At 33.1% G+C, this 25,692-nt stretch overlaps 2 protein-coding genes across 2 annotated transcripts in view; one reads left to right on the top strand and one right to left on the bottom strand.

Moving 5' to 3' along the window:
- Positions 1–17,800, top strand: part of GPR137B (G protein-coupled receptor 137B) — a 93,398-nt gene extending 75,598 nt beyond the window's left edge. Inside the window, exons 4-7 of the mRNA XM_051993554.1 lie at positions 570–723; positions 6,609–6,733; positions 9,990–10,114; positions 11,891–17,800. Coding sequence (XP_051849514.1) covers positions 570–723; positions 6,609–6,733; positions 9,990–10,114; positions 11,891–12,002 — 516 coding nt within the window. The 3' untranslated portion in view covers positions 12,003–17,800. The remainder of the gene's footprint in view (positions 1–569; positions 724–6,608; positions 6,734–9,989; positions 10,115–11,890) is intronic.
- Positions 17,801–18,742: 942 nt separating this feature from the next.
- ERO1B (endoplasmic reticulum oxidoreductase 1 beta) overlaps positions 18,743–25,692 on the bottom strand; it is a 59,370-nt gene continuing 52,420 nt past the window's right edge. The window contains exons 13-15 of the mRNA XM_051993552.1: positions 25,497–25,583; positions 23,910–24,043; positions 18,743–21,651 (exon numbers count right to left, since the gene is read on the bottom strand). Of these exons, the coding sequence (XP_051849512.1) occupies positions 21,591–21,651; positions 23,910–24,043; positions 25,497–25,583 (282 nt within the window). The 3' untranslated portion in view covers positions 18,743–21,590. The remainder of the gene's footprint in view (positions 21,652–23,909; positions 24,044–25,496; positions 25,584–25,692) is intronic.

The following is a 25,692-nucleotide window of genomic DNA, read 5'->3' as shown; positions in this document are numbered from 1 at the left end:
TCATAACTACTGACAATCCTGAGTCCAGCCAACAAGTATTTATTAAACACCAAATGTGTTACTGGTTCCAAAAATCCTCCAGCAACTGAGCTTTGTCCACAAAACCATCTCTTGCTGTGTGCTTAATCATCTCACTGGGAAAAGTGGCCAAAGCAAACAACAGACCTAGGGGAGTTGGCAGCTTCTGGGACTATTTACCACTGAACTGGCCAGCAGTGTGCAGGGAGAATTAAAACAAAGGTCCACATCACTGTAGATTCCTACCCAGAGGGCTCTAAAACAGCACAGCATACTCGTTTGGCTTGGACCGCATGGAAGTATTTCCAAACTAATATTGCTGCCATCTCCTATCCTAGGAGGAAAGAAAATACAAGCAGGTTTGGGATTATAGGACCAGATTCTTTAAACTAAATATACGTGTATAGGGTTACTAATAACCGGTGTCTGATAGAATTTCCAATAGGGCATTCAGATGGGGCAGTGATACAGCTAAGCAATGATGGTTACAAAAAGGACTAAGGGATGGCAGGGAATTGGATTGGACTAAAGCAATTTTCCTTCTTTTCCAGGGCTCATCTGTGTGTCAAGTGACCACCATCGGGGTGACAGTTATCCTGCTTTATGCATCCAGAGCCTGTTACAACTTGTTCATATTATCCTTTTCTCACAATAAGAATGTCCATTCCTTTGATTACGACTGGTACAACGTATCAGATCAGGCAAGTGAGGAGCTCATTGTGCCAGAACCAAAAATGTTCAGATTTTTCTGTGTCTGGAGATATGAGAATACACTAGAGTACACTAGAGTAAAACACAGAACACTTCCAGTCTTGCTTGGGTCTGTATCCTCATTAGCCTTCTGCCATTGGGTGGGCAAATTATTTTACTTTTTTCTATCAGGGGTTTCAATGTGCCACATGTCATAATCCTTTTCCTCCTAGAAAGTCAATAAGAAGTAAATGATCAGACCAATGTGGCCAAAGCCTTTTCAAAGTATTTTGGAAATGTTAGTGTTATTAAGAGTTAAAATTTGTAATGACAAAAGGAATAAAAGAAAACTTACTTAGGTTTCAGAAAACACATGCCTGAAATTTTATGAAGTGCTCTGAGGTTTGGTCAAGGTGTTTTAAGGTTATTTAGAGGGTTGCAGAGTGAATAGAGAACTGCTTTGGTATTAGGAAAAACTGAGTTCAAATCCCACTTCTTAAACAAAGCTTAGGAACTGTGGATAAATTATTTAATCTTGAAGTATTAGGCAAGCCTCTGGACAGAGCTGCTGATCTTTATCAAAAGAGAGAGTTTCCCTATCTGGATTCAATTCAATCCCATTTAATTCAATAAATATTGAATATTTCAATAATTCAATAAATATTAAGTATTTGCTATGAGGCAAGGCATTCAGGTTATACAGTGGATAATATTGGACCTAGAATCAAGAAGACTCATCATCTTCCTAAGTTCATGTCTGATCTCTGACACTTCCTAGCTGTGTGACCCTGGGCAAGTCACTTAATCCTGCTTGCCTCAGTTTCTTCATCTATCAAATGAGCTGGAAAAGGAAATGACAAATACCCCAATACTTTTGCCAAGAAAACCCCAAATGGTTAGACAGAAGGGGTTAGACAGGACTGAAAAACAACTGAGCAGCAATGTGCTGGTCACTGTGCTAAGAAAAACAGCTTCTGCCCTCAAGAAGTTTATAGTCAAACATAGAAAACGATGCTGAAAAGGAGTTCCCCAAATAGATACAGTAAGTCTGATCCTGCCCACATTGTATACTCGCAGCATTTGAAGAAATCTAGATTAAAAAATAACTGCTGAGATGTTTTTAGACTTAAATAGAAACTCCCCATTTTCTCCTATGGCTTTAGCCTGTTATTTCTTTATCAAATTCCTTCAGATCACAGGAAATTGTGATGGGTGTTAAAATCCAAATATAAACCAAAACAAGCATAGAAATGGTCAACAAGAAGACCACCAAAATCCACCCTCCAGCTAATAAGAGCATTACACAGCATCTCCCAAAACTTAGTGCAGTTCCAGGCTTAAATAGCTTAAAGGGAATGATGGAGAACCTTTAGTAGCTTAAAACTTCACTAAGATTTTTAGGATACCTTGTATAATGTTTTAAACTTTGGAAAGGTCTTTTTTTCACCATATCCCTGTAAATTAGGCAGTTGTATAATCCCCATTGTGCTGATGGGAAAACTGATTTATCTTGACTAAATAGTAGAACACAAAGTAGGACCTGCCTGACTGTAGAAGCAGACCGGAGGATCTGAATCAGGCCAGTGACATGGATAGAAAATGAGGGGCTACAGAAAATAAATATTCAAAAAAATTTAAAATAAAAAAAAAAGAAAATGAATATTTAAGCTACTCAGGATGCTACATTCAGAATGACTGGTGCTTATTTCCTTGTGGCTCGCTTAGCCTCCCCAAATCTGAGTTATAGAAATTGTGCATCTTTTCTATCACTTGGACTTTCTGAATTCATTTGAAGATCACATGGTTAAGAGAGAAACTATAGAAGCATTCTGTCTTTTGCAGGCTCAGGCCTTCTATAATTTTTGTCATTTCTTTTGCTGACAGAGAATACCTTTGTTTATGAAAAGACCTAGAAGAGGGAATGGTTAAGATTTTTTTCTTTTTCTTTTTTTAGCTTTACTGATGCCTTTTGTTTTTACATCACATTCATTTCTGAGAAGACAACTTCTTCCTCTTCTACCCAGCCAGCCTTCCCATATAATAAACATTTTTTTTATAATCACATTTCAGCAAAAGTGACATATATCAACTATGTCTGTCAACATGGATAACATTCTATACCCATAGTTCCCTGTCTTTTTGAGAAAGGAAGGAGGTGAAGTGATTGATTTTTAGTCAAGGAAAGTCCTAAATTTAATTTCTTATTCTGGTTAGGTTCAGACAACTACAGAATTGGTTGAAATTCCATATGATCATCCAGTCCAAAATTCAATGAATAATGAGATTATATTTGAGGGGCGAGTTTGACAATGGAAAGAGTGTTTGATCTTGAATTAGTAAGAATCTGGATTCAAATCCTGCTTCCATTGTTTACTGGCCAGAGGCAAACCATTTAATTTCTCTTGGTTGCAGCATCTTCATCTTCAAAATGTGGAGAATAATTCCCTATAGTATCCTAAATAATAATAACTAGCATTTATGTAATATTTTTAGGTTTTCAAAGCATTTTATGTATGTTATTACATTTTATCCTCACCACCATGTTACAGATGAGGAAACTGAGGTGAATAGGGCCATATAGCTAGAAGTGTTTGAGACTAGAATTTGACTCAGAGAAATGACTCTTCTGGACTCTAGACTCTATATTCTATCCACTCTACCACCTCACTGCCCTTTGTAAACTCTAAGACACCATATAAATATCAACAGTTTTTTTTTTTTTTACAGAAAGTTATTATTATAAGGAATCTTAGAAGTCATCTGGTCCAAATATTTTATGATACGTTTGAAGAAATTGAGGGCCTAGGGCTAAAGAGTACTGTATTCTAAAGAGAAAAGGGAGCCTTTTCATCTTCTCAGTTACAGACAATACTCTCCAGATTAGCAACTACTAAGAGCACTAATTGCCTTTTCCTTTTTGTTCATTTCAAGAACCTGGAGCTCCCTGTAATCAATAAAATCACAGAGCCAGTCTCTGCTCTGTCCCTTTCTTTAAAGTAGGTTTATAGTCATCCTGTTTGTAAATGTAAAATAAACTTGGTGAATTGGACTAATGAAAACAGATGGAAATTCAAAGATAAGAACAGGGCTCACTTAAACCACAAATACACGGAGAAGGTGGGCTGACTCTACTTCATGTCTACCATTAGGTTGTGAGCTCCTTAATAACAAAGAGGGTTTTTGCCTTTTTTTGGATCTCTAGCTTTCAGTGTGGTGCCTGATTCATAGTAAATGCTTATGAAATGATTGTTAAGTGACTGGCCTGCCCCACTTTAAGAATATAAAACATGAAAATCAAATTTTGCATTATATACAAATTAGAACTTTACTGAATAACAAAAAATGTTTTTTTTTTTAAATGATTCAATTTTAGGTACAGACAGGGCCAGTACATTCTTTAAAATATAGTCAAATTTTGAAAATTTGAGCTTACACATAATTTTAGGGCATATTTAGTTTGTAAAGTTAAGTCCACCTAAAAACAACAGAGAGAGGGAGACTGACACAGTAGTTGACCAGAAACTCTTCATGAATCATTGCTATAATGCAGCTGTGGAAAAACCCCAGCAGAATATTGGGACAGATTCCGAAGAAGCTTGACATGCAGAAATTAGGAAATTATTATCAGAAAACTAATATAACCAGTTTTGGTGTCTATATAATAATAATTAACATACAGATAGTGCTTTAAAGTCTGGAAAACATTTTATATGGTTTATCTTACTTGATTCTCACAAAACCCCCTTTGAGGGAAGGTATTATTATCCCCATCTTACAAATGAGGAAACTTAGGTACAGAGAAATTAAATTAAATTAAAGGATTGTCCCAGAGTCACACAGCTAGTTACTGTCTGAGGCTAGTTTTGAATTCAGATCTTAACTCCAATTCTTATTGTGTCCGCTATGCTGCTATCTAGTTACCTCAATGTTATAAAATAAAATAGGAAAAAAAAAACTGTTATAGTTTTTTCTTTAAAAAAAATTCTTTGGAATATAAGATTAAAATAAAAGTATAATTTGATAATTTTTAGAACATAGTTCTAAATTATTTTCCAGAATGGAAGGAGTCGTTTATAGCCTTTTAAATAATATATCGGTATTCCTATTTTCTCAGAAGCCCTACTGTCATTTATCATTTTTCTTTTTTATCATTTTTGCCAAGCTGGTGAGTATTAAGTGGAATATCAGAATTTCTTTTATTTTTAATTTCCCTAATAATTAATGAAATGGATCATTTTTTCATATGGCTATAAATAGCTTGGATTTCTTTCCTTGATGAATGCCTTTTCATATCCTTTGACATTTATCAACTTTTGGATGGTTCTTTTTTTTTTTTTTTAAAGTAGATTTGAATGTTTCTTCTATATCTTGAAAATGAGATCTTTTATAAGAAAAACTTGCTCCAAATATTTTTTTTACCAGTTACCTATTTCTCTTATAATTTTAAGTGAATTGGATTTACTTCCATAACAGTTTAATTTTATGCAAATAAAATCATCTATTTTATCTTTTATTATCCTCTCTATTACTTTTTTGATTATGAACTCTTCCCCTATCCAAGAATCTGAAAGGATGTTCTTTTAAGTTGATTATGCAATGCTTTAGTTTTCCTGGAAGTTTTGTTAATCAGTAAATCCTTACTCCAGTATCTGGAGTGTGTGGGTTTATCAAACCCTAATCTACTAAGTTCATTTACTTTTGTATGTTTATAATATAAAACATAATCTTTATGTTTTAAAGATTACAGGTCTGTGGCGTTATTTGTGATCTGGTATTGTTAGGCCCACTTTGTTCTCACTCCCCACCTCCATCATTTCCCTTAAGATTCTTGGCTTTTTGCTTCTCCAGATAAATTTTGTTGTTATTTTTCCTAGTTCTATAAAATACTTCTTATAGAACTCAATAAACATATTGATTTAGGTAGTGTTGTAATTTTATTTTATTGTCTCAGTCATAGTTTTCCAACTATTTAGTGTTGCCTTTATTCCCATAAACTATATTTTGAGGTTGTATTCATCTAGTTCTTGTGTGTGTTGTGGTAAGTAGATTCCCAGGTATTTTCAATTTTCTGTTGTTATTTTAAACAAAATTTCTCTATCTCTGCTAACAGTTTACAGAAATGCTGAAATCTCTCTGTGTTGGCAATTTATAAAAATGCTGAAGATTGGTGGATAGTTATTTTATATCCTGGAACTTTGCTGAAATTATTGTTTCAACCAACTTTTGTTGACTTTCTAGGGTTCTCTGTACACTGTCATATCATCTGCAAAAAAAATAATTTTTTTCCTTTTTTTGTTGTGCTTATTTCTATGCAGATTTCTTTTTCTTGTCTTGTTATAACTACCATTGCTATGATTAAGTCAAATAGTAGTGATGACAATGTATATCCTCATTTTACTCTTGATTTCACTGAAAGAATTATAATTTATCCTTATGACATATAAGTTTGACTCTCAGTTTTAGACATATATTATTTACTATTTTTAAGGTAAGGTCTATTTTATTCCTAAATTTTCTAGTGTTTCATGGATATTTTATTTTTGCAAAAACATTTTTGCAGTTATTGAAAAAATCATTATTATATCAATGGATATAGAAAAAACTACCTATTTGTTTTTTTTAAACACTGCTATTTAAGGATAATTATTGAACATGAAAAGTTGAAATGATCATCAGTGTCCCTCAGGAGGCTGGCTAAGATTGAAAGTCTTGTCTGACTTTATTATAGTATGATCCTATAGTTTAGCTAGATATATTGAATGGGAGAACAGGGAGAAAAGGTTCAGGAATATTGTCAGAATTATTATGTAGTATTCACTTTTAATTAAGCATTATCCATCTGTGACTTTATCCAGTGTAATCACGTCCATTTCTACAATCTTTTTTACCTTAACAGGCAGATCTGAAAAGTCAGCTTGGAGATGCTGGATATGTAGTGTTTGGAGTGGTCCTTTTTGTGTGGGAGCTTCTGCCCACCACCTTAGTCGTTTACTTCTTCCGAGTTAGAAATCCTACAAAGGACCTAGTAAGTAAATTGATTTGTATTTCATTGAGGGGAGGGAGGAAGGGGACTCTTTTATAACATAATAGTGAGTAATAGAATTTTGTATACTAGTGTATACTAGAAACATAGATTATAATAGTATAATAGTCAACACTGGAATTTTTGATTGTGGGATTTGCTTTTGAGGAGGATTGTTTTTTTTTTTTTTTTTTTTTGGTGGGGATTGCCATTCAGGATCTAATTTTTAGACTTTAAAATGGTTAAAGAGAAAGTAATTCACCATCCCTTGGGCCATTAAAAAAAAAATCTTGTCAGCTGGATATGGTGGATCATGTCTGTAAGCTTTGCAATTAGGGAGGCTAAGGCTAGTAGAACATTTGAACAATTTTGTTTAAAATGAATTTAATTCTGTGAGAACTGAAGAGAAATAAGTGTTTTTCAATTGGTAATCACTTTATTGTTAGTAGAATTGATCTGAGTCATGAAATCTGAATTTACCATCTTATCTTGCAAACCTTTCAAGATGGGAATGCAATAGAATTCAACTACCTTCCCACCATCCACTGTTGGCAATGGTTATAAGCGCTATTGTGATGTATCTCCTGAAGGTAATACATGTAGCGTGTCACTGAAAGAGACATAGTGCTAAAGTATCTCTAAGGTGTTACTCAGATTATTTAAGTATGTTTGGGGCCCAGCTTTTGGAAGAAACATCCTCAGAGAGATGGACCAATACAGTATGAGGACAAGGGGCAAGAATTTTGGTAGTTTGGAGGCAATTGACTGGAGAGCCAAGAGGCTCGATGTTCTGCCCTATTTTGTATAAAACACCTTTCCCAAGGCTGGGAATTAAGCCACCAATATTTTGACACAGTTATAAGGTATAATTAATTGTCATCTATCAGAAAGTAGAGAAGACAGGGCAATTCCAGATAACTGTGATATCCACAAGTAATTAAAAGTTGTCATTTCAGCCAAGAGAGTAACTCTTCTCTGAACCAAATTGGATGGAAATCTATATTAACACCAAGGTTTTCTTCAGTTTTACCCTCCTTTCTCTTCCCTGTATAATTTCACTGAAAAAGTTAAGAAGAAAAGGCAAGAAAGCTGCTAGTTGGAAAAGCCAAAGGGCCATGATATTAACATTTACTTAGTAAATGTTCTGGATCACTATGGTATGATGGAAAAGACATTGAACTTGGGGTTAGAAAATTTGGATTTAAATTGATATCTTTCTGAATCTCTACCTACAAAATAGGTACAATATTTCTTCCACTTTTTCACTAACCTACCTCATATGGTAGTTATAAAGAAAGCATTTTGTAATATGATTTTGCTGTGTGAGCTATTTCTGGTTTTTGCATACAGAACAATGTACTTGGTATTTTGGAAAATATAAGAGACACAGACCTTCCCCTCAAATAATTTATAATCTAGTGCCTTCACCTCTCATATTACCTTTTCTCTCTCCATATTACATATGTGTGTGTGTGTACCTAGTTTTTGTCTTTCTTTGTATCCCTAACACAGCATAGTGCTCAGAACTTAGTAGTGATTATTGAGTGATTAGGAAGAAACATGATATATATGTAAATAATAGCCTTCCTTCTTGGATCTCAAATAGCACTTTATTTCTGTCAACTTTTCTAATGATTGATGATGCAATATTTTGTATTACACCTGTCTTTGTGGATGTCTTCCCAGGGACTGTGTTTTACTAAACTTTTATATCTCCTCCTAATTCCTAACACAGTGATCTGTTTGTTGAATAGCAAATGAAATAATGTATGTAAAGCAATTTGCAAACCTCAAAGTGCTATCTATATAAGGGCTAAGATTCAGACACAAATGCTATATTTAGGTATACTTTAGTTCCAAGTCATTTATTCAGTACTGGTTGATTTGAATCAAATTGCTTCATTTACACAGCAACAAAATATATGTATTTACAGTTTAATCTTTGCCCCCAAATTTTGTTGCTCAAGAAAAATTGTTGGCCATTTTAATCATATTTCATCCAGTGTTTGCTTCAGTAGCTGTGTTCATCACATTTATTACTAAATGTATTGCCAGTTTCTTAATGCATTTGTTACAGCAAAATCGTCCCCTGCTGGCCTGAACGGACATCAGCACCTAATTTATTCACAGGGAAGGGCACAAGTGGAGAAGGAATATTATTAGATGTCTTGGATTTTCTTTTGTTTATGCTGCATTTAAGAAGTCATGTTGACACAGCCCCAAGAATGAATCATGGCATTCCATCTCAGCAATTGGTCTTGCTTGGCGGAGCATGGGCAGGGGTATAAGATTTCCTTGAGTAAAGCTACTGAATAATGCCCTAGGTCTAGGGCAGTAATATCCCCTGGGATCAGGAGGCTTTAGAGCACAAAAATTAAATTCCTAAAAATAGAAGAAATTTATATATATATATATAGCCTGCTAATGTGAAATTTGCTCAGGAGAGGAACAGAGTCCAACTTCCTTAGACTCTATATGGGAAAGAGTGATTTCCAGTTTGTCTCATTCTCCTTGTTTATTGAGCAGCACCCTAGGGTAGCATAGCAGAGGAAATTTCTCAATTGGGTCTCATTGAGTTGGAAGTACAGTGACCATTCACAGGTTTCATCCCAGTGCTGACTGGCATAGAATATTTAACTTGTTCATTTTTCCAACTCAGGCCAATTTACCCTTCCCTAGACATCCTGGCAATCCATTGGTCCTGGAGTCTCACTAACAGTTTGCCTCCTTTAGCCTTCCTGCTGCTCAAAACTCTGAAATATAAGGGATCTATCAACCTCCAATTTCTCCTGTACCAGCGAATTTGTTCCAGTTTGTTTTGACCCTCTTAAGGATCCATTTGAATAACCTAATTGCAGAAACCCCTCAGTCAGATTCATAAGATTCTTTTTTTGTGGAAAAAACAACCTACATATATCTTAAGTGTTGGAGAGGATTAACAGCACTCAAATTTTATATATAGCAGAAGATAGGTTAATTGGGAAATTGCATGTATTAGCAGCCTGCAACCAGACAAGAAGGAAACCTAAAATCTCTATTGATATTATTTTTTTTAATTGATAATTTAAAAAGCATAGCAATTACTAATTTTGTTCTTCCATCCCCCCATCATGGGAATCTTCCTTTGTTTTAGAGAAACAGGTAAATTCAACAAGTAGATGTCAGCCATTTTTTGGCAACTCATACATTTTTTTGTACCTATTATCCATTGACATTGCAGAGAGTAGAGAAATGTTTCATTATCTAATTGTTTTTCCAGACAAATCCTGTAATGGTCCCAAGCCATGGATTTAGCCCTAGATCCTATTTCTTTGACAACCCTCGAAGATATGACAGTGATGATGACCTCGCATGGAACATCGCCCCTCAAGGGCTTCAGGGAAGGTAAGAGGAGGAGAATCTAGGCAAGGAGTGAATGAGGAAAAAAAGGTCCTTCTCTCAAAAAGAGTGCAACAATAGGAGAGTCCCAAACTGGAAAATTAGTTTGTACAATCTCTGAGGACCAGGTAGATGAGGTACATGAAATGAATATCTAGGTATGAGGACTTGGATTATTGCACAGTCATCCCAAAATGTCCATGGAGAAGAAAAGATTGACACATAGAAAAAATAAAGTCACCAGGACATCATTTCTTAGAGAAATCTTTTTGTTAGATATTTCAGATGGGAATTAATTATGAATAATTAGTGGGATTAATTATGAATAATTTATCAGATTAATTACCAATAGCAGGGACAAAGTGTTAAAACTTTTCATTATTACACACCATAATTGAAACTTAATCTTAAAGGTATGGGGATGGTAGTAGGGGTTCAGGTTGATGATGTCTCTTGGTTGAAATAATATGCTGGTCCAGTAGACTAAGGCTAGCCCTAAACAGAATTGTGAAATATGCAAAGGATTTTTTATTGATGTCCAGTATCAATCAGTAGAACATTGTCCTAGTTCATCTATCCCTTGTTAAATCATTAAGAATGCAAAAACTAATAAAAAGTAATGTTGAGAATTTCTGACCAGATGAAAAGATATCCAGGGGCAAGTAAGGTCCCTCAAATCATAATACTTAAGTATCTATTGGTCTCTGGGGTCCCTTTCAGCTATAAATCTACTCTCAATCTGTATGACTACCCATGAATCAGTTATATACACATATAGTTTCTTTCACTTTCACATTTGTACAAGAGTATAGATATAGTCTCCAGTTTACGAACAAACTTTTTTAAATGTTCTTAAATTGGTCAGTTGGGATTTTAAACACATTTTCTCATAGAAACTACATTCTATATAGTAATTAGATTATTTGGTTATCTCACCAAAAAACTAATCTGTGATGTAGCTAAAGGATATCCTGAGGCAGGTAAGTGACATAGTAGATAGAAAACTCAATCTGAAGTCAAAAAAGACCTAAATTCAAATTTGGCCTTAAACACTTTCATGACCTTGATCAAGGCACTTAAACTGTCTGCCTCAGTTCCCTCATCTGTAAAATGGATAGAATATTACTACTTCCAATATAATTATGTAACAATTATAAAGCATTTAGCAAAATGCCTGACACTAATAAATGTGTGCTATTTTAAAATGTTATGTAAATGTTAGCTATTAATATTATTCTTATAACTATGTCACTAGGGCCAGAATAGGAAAAAAATAAAAGAATCTCTTTTTCTGAAGATAGACTTGGCCCTACAAACACACACACACACACACACACACACATGGAAAGAAGGCAGATTTCTTGAAATTTCACGTAATTTTGCCTCATTTAAACCTTCAGTCACTTAACTCTCTGAACCTGTTTTTCTCATTTGTAAAATAAAGGGATTGATTTGAAAGAACCCCTTTCAACTCTAAATTTTATAACCCTATGACTGTATAATCAGTAGAAGTGATTGACTAAAAATAGATCTGACTATGAGATACTCAGATATTGTACTGAGAGAAAATAAATGGGCTTATTCTTGTACTCTGGCAAAACCTTCATGTAAACAACATTTTGGTTTGTGCCTGGGGAAGGAGAGTGGGAAGAAGGGGATGGGTAAAGGGAGCATTGAGATGTGTAGGCTTTTTAAAAAATGGTCCACTCCAAAGTAGCTGCCTACAAATTGATATGAGAAATGTAAAAGAAATGTTGGAAAAGTATTCTTTTTCTTTTTCAGCTTTGCTCCAGATTATTATGACTGGGGACAACAAACTAATAGCTTCATGGCACAAATAGGATCACTGCAACAAGATTCTACATTGGATCCTGACAAATCCAGCAACGGATAGCCTCTGTTAACAGTATTATAGCATTTTACTCCATGGTGAAAAGTTTCAGAAAAACAAACTTGGGGACAGCTGGATGTTTAGGGCACTGTCACATGAGAAATAGGATTTAACTTTACTTGCTACAGGTTTCTGATGGCTTCAGTGGGACTAAGCAATAATTTAGATGGATAAAACTTTATTTTAGTTAGTACTAAAGAAATGAGCCTGGCTATTTCCCTAGGCATAATTTAATTTTTTTTTATTTGTACTTTTACAGAAGACATATTTTATATAACTTAAGTGATAATGCTAAAGTATATTAAGGTTCTCTCCCAAAAATTTGTTGATGCAATGTATTTTTTAGTTTGCACAGATATTTTTATGTATAATTCACTTTAAAAATATACAACATATAGTTTAATGTGTCCTGTATGGCTTGTTATAGATGCGTTTCTTAGATTATTAAAATAATTGAATTTAATTAAAAAGATATTTGAAAATAGATATCCTTATTAGATATACAAACCCTATTCAGTGCTTTACAGGAGAACTTCAGAACTTGATTAACAATGTCTAAATAGTTTCCATTCTCAAAGTTGCAATTGGATGGTTTGTTGGAAGACTTCTGGACAAATGGCTTTTTCCAAGTGTTTTTAAATCATGATAGGTGGTTCTTCAAGGAAGATTCAGATTTTCTTTTTAATTAGGGGGACTTAAATTTTCCCCTAAAATTTTTTGTTATTTTGTTTTTGTTTTTTTGGCAAGGCAATTGGGATTAAGCTAGTAGGTATTAAGTATCTGAGGCTGGATTTGAATTCCTGATTCAAGGGCTAGTGTTCTATTCACTGTACCATTTAGCTGCTCCATTTTTTTTTTTTTTTTGGCCTTTAATAAGGCAAAATGTGCACACATTAAATGAGAACAAGTTCAAACTGACATTGGATATGCTAACTTAGTTAGAATCTGTAACTTTCTACTCTGTAATAAGAGTTTTTATAAAATTTTCATCCAATTTAGAATCTAACATCAATAAATTCAGTACTTGAGCCTCTGAAAACTCTTCCACATAGCTAATGCTTTTTAAAAATTCAATTAGATGCTATACATTTCTTAAATAGAATTTACAACATCCCTATTACTGGAGCTGACACCAAGGTCCAATTTACATTGGTTCTCCAAATAGCTTTTATTCCATCTTAGATCAATTGGAAAATATTAATTTATTTGGATTGATTTTGCAACAACATAATGAAACACGATTGTCTAAAAGGTAAGTAGAGTTATATATGGTACAATGTGACACACATGCCTCATAGCAAGGTACACCTTCTAGAGAATTACGTATCTCCTAGATAGAAAAATATGCAGCAAAACCAGCTTCATTTGGAAGATGCTGCTAATGTTACACACTCCTTTCATGGTTTTTTTCATTGCCAAAAAAACATCCCTAGAGAATGTTAGACTGTCAGGCACATATCTTGCCAAAAGATTAAATGGGCAGGTTTTCTACAGAGCTAAGAGCCAGAGAAAATTCAGATGTCATATAAAAAGATGTCTCATTCTTACTTAGCATATCTCAAGTTTCGGGCAATAAAATGAGCAAAATGGAAAGAAATCTTAACTTTTGTTGGGTAAATCCCACCTGTAATACAAAACTGCTCGATGATCTATGGTTTATAATTTTATTCTCCCCTGCTTAGTAACCCAGATAATTTAAACCTCTCTTGATGCTATGTAAAGTAAGGTTTCCATTTAACTGAGGCAAAGGGGTCAAACTATGTCATGATGGGGATTTCTCATACAACTTGGATTTCTTTACCTTATCTATTGCAATATAGTTATGACTGACTTAGAGATTCTAAACTGATAAGGAAACCTCCACTGATTACCTCTATTTTAAAAATTATTTCAGATGATAAGAGATCACAATCTTAATTTTCCAAATAGCCTTAAGACTGACCTGTCACTGTTTCTTTGTCTTTGAAGCCAGTTACAGATTCTCCATAGCTGAAAACTTCCAGTAAAAAGATCTCTGGACTTCTTTGTTTCTTCTGTAAGATGAAGGATGGGGAGGAGTAACTGGCAAATATAAACTAAAAGTCTCTACCAGCTCTCACCCCTTGGGGTTTGAAAAGGGCTCCTTTTAATTGAGTTTTCATAGGCTCTGTAGAATACTTTCTTGTCATTAGGACAACTAAATATATTAAGTCAAATTGGATCTGTGATCTCACTGCTGTGACTGATACAGATTGCAACTCATTCATGCCTGCCCATTCTGTAAAACTCCTGTTCATGGCCTTCCATAAGTCTGTCAGAGAGGGTCCACTCATTATGCCGGACCTTCCTCACATTCTGCTGGTATCATAGGATACCATGAAGTTCATGGACTATCACTTATCACACTTATCAGCAGGCCACCTGTTCTGATCAAGGTATCCTTGGTATGGTATCCTTTGCTCCAGAGTAAATAGATTTAAAATATTTTAATATGAAAAATCATCCCATTATATTATTAAAATCAAGTAATGATCACAGTCTTATGCTATAAGTTAGGAACATTGCTTATACTTTTATGATTTTTAGGCAGAGAAATCTAAAATGCTGGTTATGTCACCATCGCAAGCCATAATTTACCTTTATATTAAAGCTGCTAATATTACATGAAGATGAATTGGGGAAGAAGGGGATATGGATGCGCTTAGTGTCTACTTAATATACTTTGTGTCTTTTGTTTTTGTAGTAATGTCAAAACAATGACAAAACCCAAGTCTTGTAAATGCATACTTGCATATGAAATGTCTTAACGTGGAATTTGTACTTGAATGTACTAAAATGCATTCTTTCTCTGCTAGTAAATAAGTGTGCATACATTTTTGAAAGATAGAGGGATGGGAGAGAAAATGAAGGTTTCATTTAGCTTCTTAATTTATTTTTGACTATTAACTATAATGATGAAGCTGCTTAGTCTGCGAAGTCCTTAAAAATACTAAGGAAATAAAAAGAATAATTACCACTGGCTCTAAAATATTCTTACAAGCTATATTTGTTTTCTTTGTGTTAAAGCAATATAAAACAAACTCAAAAAATTAAAAAGTAAAGGCAGTGGATATTTTAATAAAAGTTCTGAGCCAACACATATCCAAACCTAATACAATACCAAAAGGATATACTGACAAATGCTGGTTTTATATTAGCACATAGAACATAATTCACTTAACCATTAAAAAATATTTATACAGACATAACAGCTTTCTTTTTGTAATTAACCTCATAAGAATTTGTTGTACCAGTGTGGCAAATTTTTACTATGGCATTTTATAGACAGCCCATTTAAATGGGTCAGTTTAGAAATAGACACATGAAATCAGTGTTTAACACAGGCCATATGCCATAACAGACAGCATGGACACATGTTATATTTGCATGAATGAATTTAGGTATTGCTAATTACCTAGTACTTAGCACAATACCTGGCACATTTTATGTGCTTACTAAATGATTGTTGACTGATTTATTGGAGTTGGGATATATTTAATATCTATGATGGCTATCAAAATTAACTTCTTTGATCAGTTATTTATGAGAATAGGATCAATTCAAAAAACTTCATCTTACATTTAAATTAAGTTTCCAGAAATTGCAAATGTCAAATATTAAAAGTTACCCATTATAAAGGTTTAAAAAAAACCCAAGCATTCCCCTAAGAGTTATCACAAAGGAGTGCTGCAGGAAATACAATCTAATTTCTGACAATAAGGTCAAATTTATTTTAAATTTATAAGGGTCTATGTATTTGAAGTTATATCAAGAATGCCAATAAAAGATACTTGATAAAAGCCCTGTACATATTGTTCTTTCTTGCTAAACCACAAGAAAATACAAATTCTGCAAGAGATACAACCTGAGAAACAAATATATTTGCATTACATTCTTCCAGTGTTTGTTTCTACATCATAACTGAAAAATAATATGGAGTTAGAAAAAATAATACAATGAAGACAACATTTCATTTATACTGTTTGGGACAGTGGGGCTCATGTAAGTACAAATCAGTTTTGTTTCTTTGGTCTGGAAAAATGAAACTTGAAAAAGAATATGATGCACTTATATGAGGTATGGTAGTATCCATATTTATGAGATTATAGATCAAGCAAAGTACTGATCCCTTCACCTTTCCTATCTCATAAACTTCTTTACTTTTTCATTAAGAACTCATGTTCTACCTTCTACCTGAAGTCTTTCCTGATCCCCTCAGTTGTTTGTGCTTTCATTCTAAAACAATTTAATATGTATTTTATATTTGCACATATTTATATAGTTTCCTCTAAAGAATGTAAGGTTGTTTTTATTTTTAAAGCAGGGACTGCAGAGTAGTTGGCATATAGCAAGTATTTAAATGTTTATATATCTAAAAATATCCATAAAACAAAGACTGATAAACTTACACACTAAACAAAATCAGTTTCTTCCCTCTCCGTGAATTTTAAAATTTTGTCTTCATTTTGAGATCCATTTCTGCCTGATCTTTGCAATAATCCTAGTTCCAGACACAAGGAGGGAGCCTGTTAGGAACATAGCCTCAAAAAAAGATTTAACAGATCAGGGATTTAGACTTGGAAGGAAGGTTAGAGTCCATTTAGTCCAACTCATTTTAAAGACAAGAAAACGGGCCCAGCTAGGTTGTGGCCTTCCAAGGGGCCTGAGAAATGGAATTGAATCCTCTAGCCCCAGACCCAGCATCCTTTCTATTTAAAAAAAAATACAAAAGTCCAAAACAGTCAAATAATCCTTTGCCTCTTTACCATGAAGCAGGATGTGTTTCATCATCTATTTAAGACGACTTTTATGAATTTTTATAAGTCGACTTGGTAGCGTCTTCTTTTCTGGTATCAGAGAAGAACACATGCTTTGGAATTTAGATGACCTGGATTTAGAGCTGAATTGTGCTCCTTATTCTGCTGTTCAGAATCCCATCAGACTCTGATTTCATTTGGGGTTTTCTTAGCAAAGATACTAGGGTATTGCCAACTCATTGACAGATAAGGAAATGGAGGTAAACAGGGTTCAGTGACTTGCCTGGGGTCATGTAGCTAGACTAGAAAGCATCTGAAGATGATTCTTCCTGCCATTTAGGCTTAGGACACTAGCTGCCCACCTATTGCTTCTAACACTAGTCAAAGTACTGTTTCCCTAGGTCTGTAAAATGAGAAGGTTCCAGCTTAACTGTTTATGATTTTCTGCTATTACTGAACATTGCCCAGGACCAGGAATCTTCATTAACCTAGCAGTACAAAATGAAGTACTCACTCCATAATTTGTTGAACCTATTATCAGCACTTGTGTCCAAGTTCTTTTTTTTTTTTTAGTTTCACTGAAGCTTTTTTATGGATTTAGATGGTACTTAATCTTCTAATGCTAACCATGCTAAGCAGATATAGTATTCTTGGGCCAATCTGTTCCCTTCTATGCATACTCCAAGCCAGATTTTTCCATTTGAATCTACTTATTTACCTACTTTATTTGAAAACTCTATAGACTAATATTGAGTAGATAAGCCCAGAATTTATCCTCTCCAGCTAGCAGAACCCTTGATGTCACACTGCTCATCTCTTGCTATTTACCTGATCTTATAACCTCTACTTCTCACATGCCCGTCTGAGTCCTGATGATATCCAAAGTTCTACTATCTAGAATCCAAACCTTAACTTCTATGGGTCGCCCTTGCCCTAAGACTTACCTCTTAAGAGTTCACATGAGACAACTTTGGGCCAAGAACCTGTATTATTTTCCTTTGGAACATAAATCTGCAAAATTTGCTACCTCAAAAGGTGGTAAATTATGAGTACTAAAAAAAGTATCTAATTCATGGTAAACTATATTCTAATAAGAGGAAATATGAATATTAAAGATGTAATTCATATATGAAGATTAGACTGTATTTTGACAATACTGTAATTCTCTTAATATCACAGCTACTTAAAAAGCTAGAAAAGAAGGTTCTTACTCCCACAAGTCCTTGGATCTATCAATAAGAACAATATTAGAAAGAAATGTCTTTATTGATAAAATTTAATGAATTTACTTTGCTGCCAGATCCTAAAAATCACAGAACATTTACTTCTGACTTGCAGGTAAAACCTATATATGTTCTTTCTCCCATTAAAGTGGAAACTCCTTGAAAACAGATATTCTCTGCTTTTCTCTTTGTATTCACGGTGTTTTGTACATCCTAAGAACTTAATGTTTTTTGATTGTTTCTCTTAAAAAACCAATGAAAACTCTCATAAGGAATAGCAGTAAGTTTTTTTCTTATTAGCCAGAATCAAACAAGTAGAGAAGTAGAAAGTGGTAAAAGAAGCTAATGTACAAAACATCTGAGTTTTTGACAGACTAATCCTACCCTTCCACAAAACATTTGATTTTGTTGAAAGAATTCTAGACTAGATGGTTCATATTTCTGAAACATGGTAGTTTTATGCTTATCATTATGCCTTTTTAACAACTCAAAAGATTTAAAAATAATTGAGTGTCTTTTATGTGATAATTTAATACTCTGTGCTCTATGATAATTTTGTTTGTGTTGCAGAGGGTTAGAATGTTGTTGGGAGGGATTAATTTTAAATTTCTCCCTCAAAATTTTTATTACACTAATTTAAAACCTGATGCTAATGTAATAGCATACATTTTCTGAAAGCCACTGGGGGGGGAAAACAAATATTCATCTAAAAAAAAAAAAGGAAACTAGTCTTTTAAACACAAGAGACACTGCAGAAACATTTACTTTAATTCAGATTTTACAGAATCAAGTGGAAACAACAGCAAATAATACCAGTATCATGTTCAAAACCAAAGGAGTATACTCAGGGCAGAATTTTACAAGTTTTGTGATTTATCATAGACATAAGTGGTGCAAATTTAGGTACTTTAGCAACAAGATTTATTGTGAATCCCTTAAATTTTCACATAGACTAAAGTGTTGCTGATGAAATTTAACAAAGAATTTTTCATACTCAAAATTATATCTGAAGTTTAAAAATGGCACAATATTTCACATATGCCCAGTAATCATACATGACTATTGGATAAAATCACAATGCTAAATGCCAAAATAAAATGTTTTGATTTATCAAGTTTCTAAACTGTTTTAAGGTCTATTACTATTTTATTTAATTCAACTCAAAAAACGGTTGAGGATTCTCAAATTTACAGTAATGTTCACATAAGACACCACTCAAAAAAGTAACAAACTAAAGTCAAGGGAAGAGGCCTATGATTTCCCTTCCTTTCACATTTTTATTATTTTATCAACTGGTACAATCATTTCTGTCAGTTACACCATCAGGGCAGTATTTTTTATTAAGTTATGAAATAAAATAAAAAACTGAACTTAGGCAAGCATAAGACTTTGAAAATGGTTTAGAAAATAATCAATAATGATGTCAATATCTCACAGAACTAGGCAATAAAAGGCAATGGAAAATTGCCTAGCATGTGAGTTGAAAAAAAAAAAACTATACCATTAGGTCCACAGAATAAAGATTTTCACAGGTAGCAAATGCCAGTAATAGTCTCCTAAAATTACACATGGTGAAGTGAACACTATCACCCCATAATTTTCTAATGACAAACTCCTATGCTTCATATATTCTTCTGCTAATGAGTAATAGTTTAAATTTAGAAAACAATTTTCTACAACTAGAAAGGTATAAACCTTTTCATTTTCAAGAATTCTAACATATACCTGTCTCTTTTTAAAACACTAAAACAAACCACAGGAATTAAGGGTAATTGTCCATAATAAGCAAGAATTCACCCCTCCCCCCACCAAGTAGATTAAAAGTTTTTGTCTGTAAGAGATTCTGAAATAACATTCCTGAAAGGAAAATTATCCTAAAGATTACTGTGCTAACACAATAAAAATGCAATATTATTATCAGGTTAAATTAGGCTTTAAGCAGGAGCTTACAGAGAACTGATATTGATTATTTGACCATACTTAAACCAACAAAATTAATGTATTCAGTTTTCAAAGAAGCTTGCCTTAAGTTTTCTTTCCATATACAATACTTTTAGTACTAAAAGAAAAGGCTGCAATCAAATCTATTTAATAATAAAATTAAATACCACTGTCAATTGTAAAGTGATTTTATAAAAATTAGAAATTGAGTTTGGAAAAGAAACTAGTATACAATTTCACCCCTCATGTATAAAGGGTCCAATGGTAGAGCAAAATTTGATTTAAACAACTGGTTCCACTATATCATTATTAAACACATTTCAGACTTTGGCAGGCTAAGTATGGGCTTAAGGGCACTTGTTATTTACTTGGTAAAAAATTGAAGGTCTGATACACAAAAACTTTAGGACTTACCCGCATTACTACCACACATATACAAACTTCCATATTGAACACCAACATTACAACTACCACAGTTTTAAAAATTATCAAATACTAATCCTGGCCAAGTGTACTTTAATTCTGGATTTTAAAAATGAAGGTTTATTACTTCTGAGTGGTGTGGTGGCATAATGTCCAAGTAGACCACACAAAGTATCACATATATACAGTGAATTTATATATTCTTATTAGCATGTTTATATAATCTATCTAAGAAAGTTAGGCTGATAGTAACTAGGGGATTGCATAGATAATTTTTTTTAAAAAATAAAGTTCTTTAAAATGGTTTTTCTTTTTCTATTTAAAACAAATTTTTGGCCTGTAACATTTGAAAACAATCTCATAAATCTACAACAGAACCTGCTTCAAGAAGTTACCTGCTAGATGCTTATTTAGTACTCTAATAGAGCATATGCACATCTCTTATTTTTCTTTAGCGAAAGGGAAATGCATACATCTGTGTCTTGGTACAAGTTGGGCAAATTTTAAAAAAATAATATTTAGGTTCTAGGAATAAGAAAATCCTTGGACCAACTAAACAGACAAACAGATGGCTGGGAATCAGAAAGAAAACATCTGTCCAACTCTAATAAAAGAAATTCCCTTAGTATCAATGAAGAGAAAAAGCAAATAGAAAGAGGATCTTGAACACACTTAAGAAATTCCTTGAATTACACATTTAAAGCACTCCCCATTTGGGGGCATTTCTCCTGCCAAAGAAACAAATGAGTTAACACAAAGTTAAGTACAAGTATAAAAGTAAGAAAGCATTTTTCTTTACTAAATCTGATACTGTTCCCTAGTTCTCTCTCTCCCATCATAGGGGATTATAACAATGCTATTAGATGGCTACATAATTTAAGGTTAGACAATTGCTTGGGAAAGTGGGACAACAAAATGAGAAAAACAAACTCTAAATAAAAGAAAGCACACTAGAAACATTCAATAGATGAAAAAAATACATGAAATTAAACACAGAATCAATATAATTTACATGTTCCAAAACTATATACTTCATTCATAAATAGCTCTAATTGATAATTTCCTATTTTAAGGATTATAAATATTCAAGTTGGTGTCTGAATGTTTCCTTCAAGGGTTCAAATTCTTGAAGGGCAGGAAGATCAGTCTCATTTTGCTGAATGTCCAAGATCAAAAGTCTTTACACAATCATTTTATGGATACCTTTAACAAGTGTGTAAAAGTCTTTATTATCTATTGTGTTTCAATAAAACTTTAAAATTCTGCAACTCTATTACACTTGTAGAGAGTCTGTAAGAAAAAAGAATGTGTGTCAGTAAAAGTTTGATGCATTGAAATTTTAATTAGTTGTATATATATGTATATACATATACACATATATAATTTTACAATGGTATCATGTACTTTAAACAGTCTTGTTTAGAAAAATAAAACTCTTCACATTGCAAGTTCACAAAGAATTTTAAAAGAAATCTCTTTTCCTCCTCAAAATACATACGTTTCGATGTTTTATTGCCTCAGTAAGTATCCATGGAGCCCAACACAATTCCTTATACATAAAGGGTATTTAATAATAGAAAAAATTTGGAGTACACTGGGAACATCTTCCTCAGTCTATCCTGTCCACCCAACATCTGTGTCCAAAATACCACATTGTCAATATCTTCCTCTCCAAATGAAGGAACCTTTTCCCATGTTTCTTGACCTATATTTTTTGTCTATGATAATTACCTATGTGTATTTGTGGGAATGGGGGCCCAGGCAGGATGATCTTTAAAAATGAATATTGGAAGCAGTCCGGGCAGAGAATAAACCAAAAAGAGCAGGATTCAAATCCAGCCTCAAACACCTACCCTGACAATGGGTTAAGTTATTTAAACTCTCCAAATGCATTTTCTCATTTATTAAATGAAATGAAAATGTCTCTAAGCAAAAACTACAATGGACTCTAAGGCTCTAGCTAAAAGGCCAACTCTAACTATAATGCTGTGATATGGTTGTGTGGTACATGTCAGTGGAAGGCCTCTACACACATACTGTATTTGGCAGATCTCTCCATATGTGGTGAGTCTCTGTGTTTATGGAACAGACAACAGGCATTTGGATTATGGGGTATCTCTTCGTGAAGAAGGATTCAGGGCATTTAGATGAATGGACCATGAGCTATTGGGAGACTGGGGGAACAGGAATGTAGGCTCATGTATATCTCTGACTGGTCAGGAAAGACTGCATGTGGATATTGCTGCCTTACATCCTTAGTGTCTGGCAAGTTGAGGGGTCCAGAGTAATAGTAATAAAGTAGTAAAAGGAAACAACAGGTAATTATACAAAGCAGAGCTAGTTTTCACATCTAAAATATACATGCTTAAATTTGTACTTTCCACAGCCAACTCTTTCTAGCTTTTTGGTGATGGTTTGTGGCACTCTTTCTTAGTAAGAATTCTACCTACTATCTTTTGCTCCTGATTTGTCTTCTAAATTCTACTGATTAAAGCTTTCCTTGATGTTATTTTAAACAAACTTTGTCCTTATTAAAAAAAAAAAAACTTGGCTTGGTAATTTATCCTAGCCTTTAATTATTAGGTATCTCTTTGAATCTTCTGCTCTTATCTTTCTGTGTATTTTTTGTCTTCATTTCTCCCCACTTATCTCCATTAACAGACTGTAGACAAAATAAGCACTTACTGATCACTTACCAACTGCTAGGGATGCTGCTAAATGCTAGGGATACAAAAACACAAAGTAGAATAGTTCCTATTCTCAAGAAGTTTATTTTACCATTTTATTCACTGAATAGAGATTTGAGTTTCTTGTTCTTATCTTAAAATTGGAAAAAGTATGGTATGGATAGATTTTTTTCTAAAAGGGAAAAAAAAGTATTTTTTATTTATGCAATACATGATTCTCTTTCTCCCCCCATCTACCCTGTGCATTAGTATCCCAGGAAATGGTTTCCCAACCCTGGTTTATGGCAAAGAAAGAAATTTTAATTAAAAAAAAAAAAACTGGAAAATAGATCAAGTAGAACAGATGAAAGGAAAGTCATTGGACTGATGAAATAAACATTAGTAATGTTTGAAAATCTTTAAATGATCTCTATAAAGCTTTAAGAGTAGGGCTCAAAGATTATCTGACAAAATATAATGGAATTTGAAGTGAAAAAAGTTTCAATTTATTTTTATATGGACTTTAAAGTATATGCCAAATAGCCCATATTCTACATTAAACATGCAACTGTACTTCTATTCACTATTTACTTTCCATCTCAGTATGAATTTATTGAAAACATGAAATAAATTGATTAGGAAGTAGAGATCATGTGAGGCAGAAAAATATTCTTTTATAGTCCTGCTTTATAGGGTAGATTCTGACAAATAGTTGCTCTAATAAACTCTAATCTTTGGGATGTATCTAGGTACCAATATGATACTGGATCTAGAAAAAAATAGCTTAGTTTAAATTATTTTACTAGAAATTATCACTTTTACAGCTCAAACTCAATTAAGAGGTGGCATAAACAAGATCTGCATTATGAAGATGATTCTTACCTTCCAAATGCATTTAAAAGAGCGACTATTTCTTGACGAGTGAGTTGAAAACCTTTAGATGGACTATTCTCTGGAAGATTCTGAATTTCTTTTTCAGAAAAGAGTATCTTCAAAGCAGTTCCTAAACCCTGAGTCTAGGAGAAAAAATATTTTAATTTTATTTTGGATACAAATAGTATGTGCTTAGACTTTTTAAATTTCAAGTTCCCATGATAATATTCAACAAGTTGGTGCCTAGTGGGATTAGTTTTCACTTAATCAATAAAGATAACCTCTACAAAAAGCAAGCATTTCACCAGTCCACATATTTTAAACTAAAAAGTACAGACCAGCAATGAGTAATAAGCCAAAACACTTAAAAACTTCATTTTCCACTTTTTATTTATCTACAGTTTGAGTTTACCTATGCCCTTATGGATAAAAGCTCAATATAAACATATATAAATAATTTAAATATAAAAAAAAAAATCATCCTACATGCATGTAAATGTTATTTGTATATAAGTATATTGTTTACACACACACATACACACACAAAACAATCAATAAAACTTTCAACCTAAAACAGAAAACATTTCTGAAAGATAGTCTAGAAGATGCATAAAGAATTACATAATTGAAGACTTACTAGCTGCAATATACAACCTTAAAATCACTTTTGTAAGGTAATTCCCTGGCAACAAATAATAGTGAAATTCTCAAGAGAGAATTATCTGCCTTTACATTTAGTCCTATTTCAAAATTTGGGTTGTTTTTTTTAAGTACCTTACTATCTTATATTTCCCCCTAAAAAATTAGATAACATCAATTTAGTATCTAAAAATAACCCAAATCTATATAGTACTTCAATATTAACATAACATTTGACATATATCATCTAAATCACTTGATCTTCGAAACATCCTTGTAATAGCATTGCCATTTTACATACTTTACAAATAAAGCCTTGAGTTTAAGTCTCACTTCCCCAGAATAGCTAGTGTGACCCCAGGCAAGTCCCTTATGTATGATAGAATAATTTCTCTCAGTCTCAATTTTTTAGTGAGGTTCAAATGAAATAATACATGTAAAGCACTTTGAAAACCTTAAAGCATTAGATAAATGTCAATTATTATTATTTTTTGTTCTAGACCTATTAATTCCTGACATGTAAAATGTTTTACTATTGTACATCAGCAACTTGCCTGCAACACCACAGTGGAGTTGCAGAAGTCACTCAGAAGCTAAGGGATTTGCACACTGTTACAAAGCTAAAAAGCTATGATCAAAGCCTAATCAAAGCATCATTACCAAAAGCTGCCAAATTTTGCCTTAATTCTCTGGCAGAGACCTTTAAGTCTACTTGTATCACAATGAGGCAGCTGAGTAGGATTTTAGTGAAAGTATTTAACAAGTAAAAATTTCCCTATATGTAAACATGTAACACCGTATAGATTCCTCACATGTATCATATTCTTTTACTCATATCAAAGCTCTACTTAGAAAAGAATTTTTAAAATTTATAAATAGCTCTGAACTTCTTAGTGGAAGGCATTCAGTATAATAAAAACAATTCTAAAAATAAAAAAAAACCAAAGATACACATACCTGTAGTTTCCCCCATAACCTGCATTTGTCACATCCAACACAGTCCATTATACGTGATATATTTTTGAAATGCAACCGTAACTCTTCCTGACAGATAGAAAATAACTTCCATTATAATTAAACTAGACTTTTAAAATATATTTAACTAAAATAACATTAAATTTTCTTCTTTTTTTTTTTAAACTTTTTATTGACA

The sequence above is a fragment of the Antechinus flavipes genome, chromosome 4, assembly GCF_016432865.1.
Source record: "Antechinus flavipes isolate AdamAnt ecotype Samford, QLD, Australia chromosome 4, AdamAnt_v2, whole genome shotgun sequence".
NCBI classification, from domain to species: Eukaryota; Metazoa; Chordata; class Mammalia; order Dasyuromorphia; family Dasyuridae; genus Antechinus; species Antechinus flavipes.
This window is presented reverse-complemented; position numbering and strand designations above follow the sequence as displayed.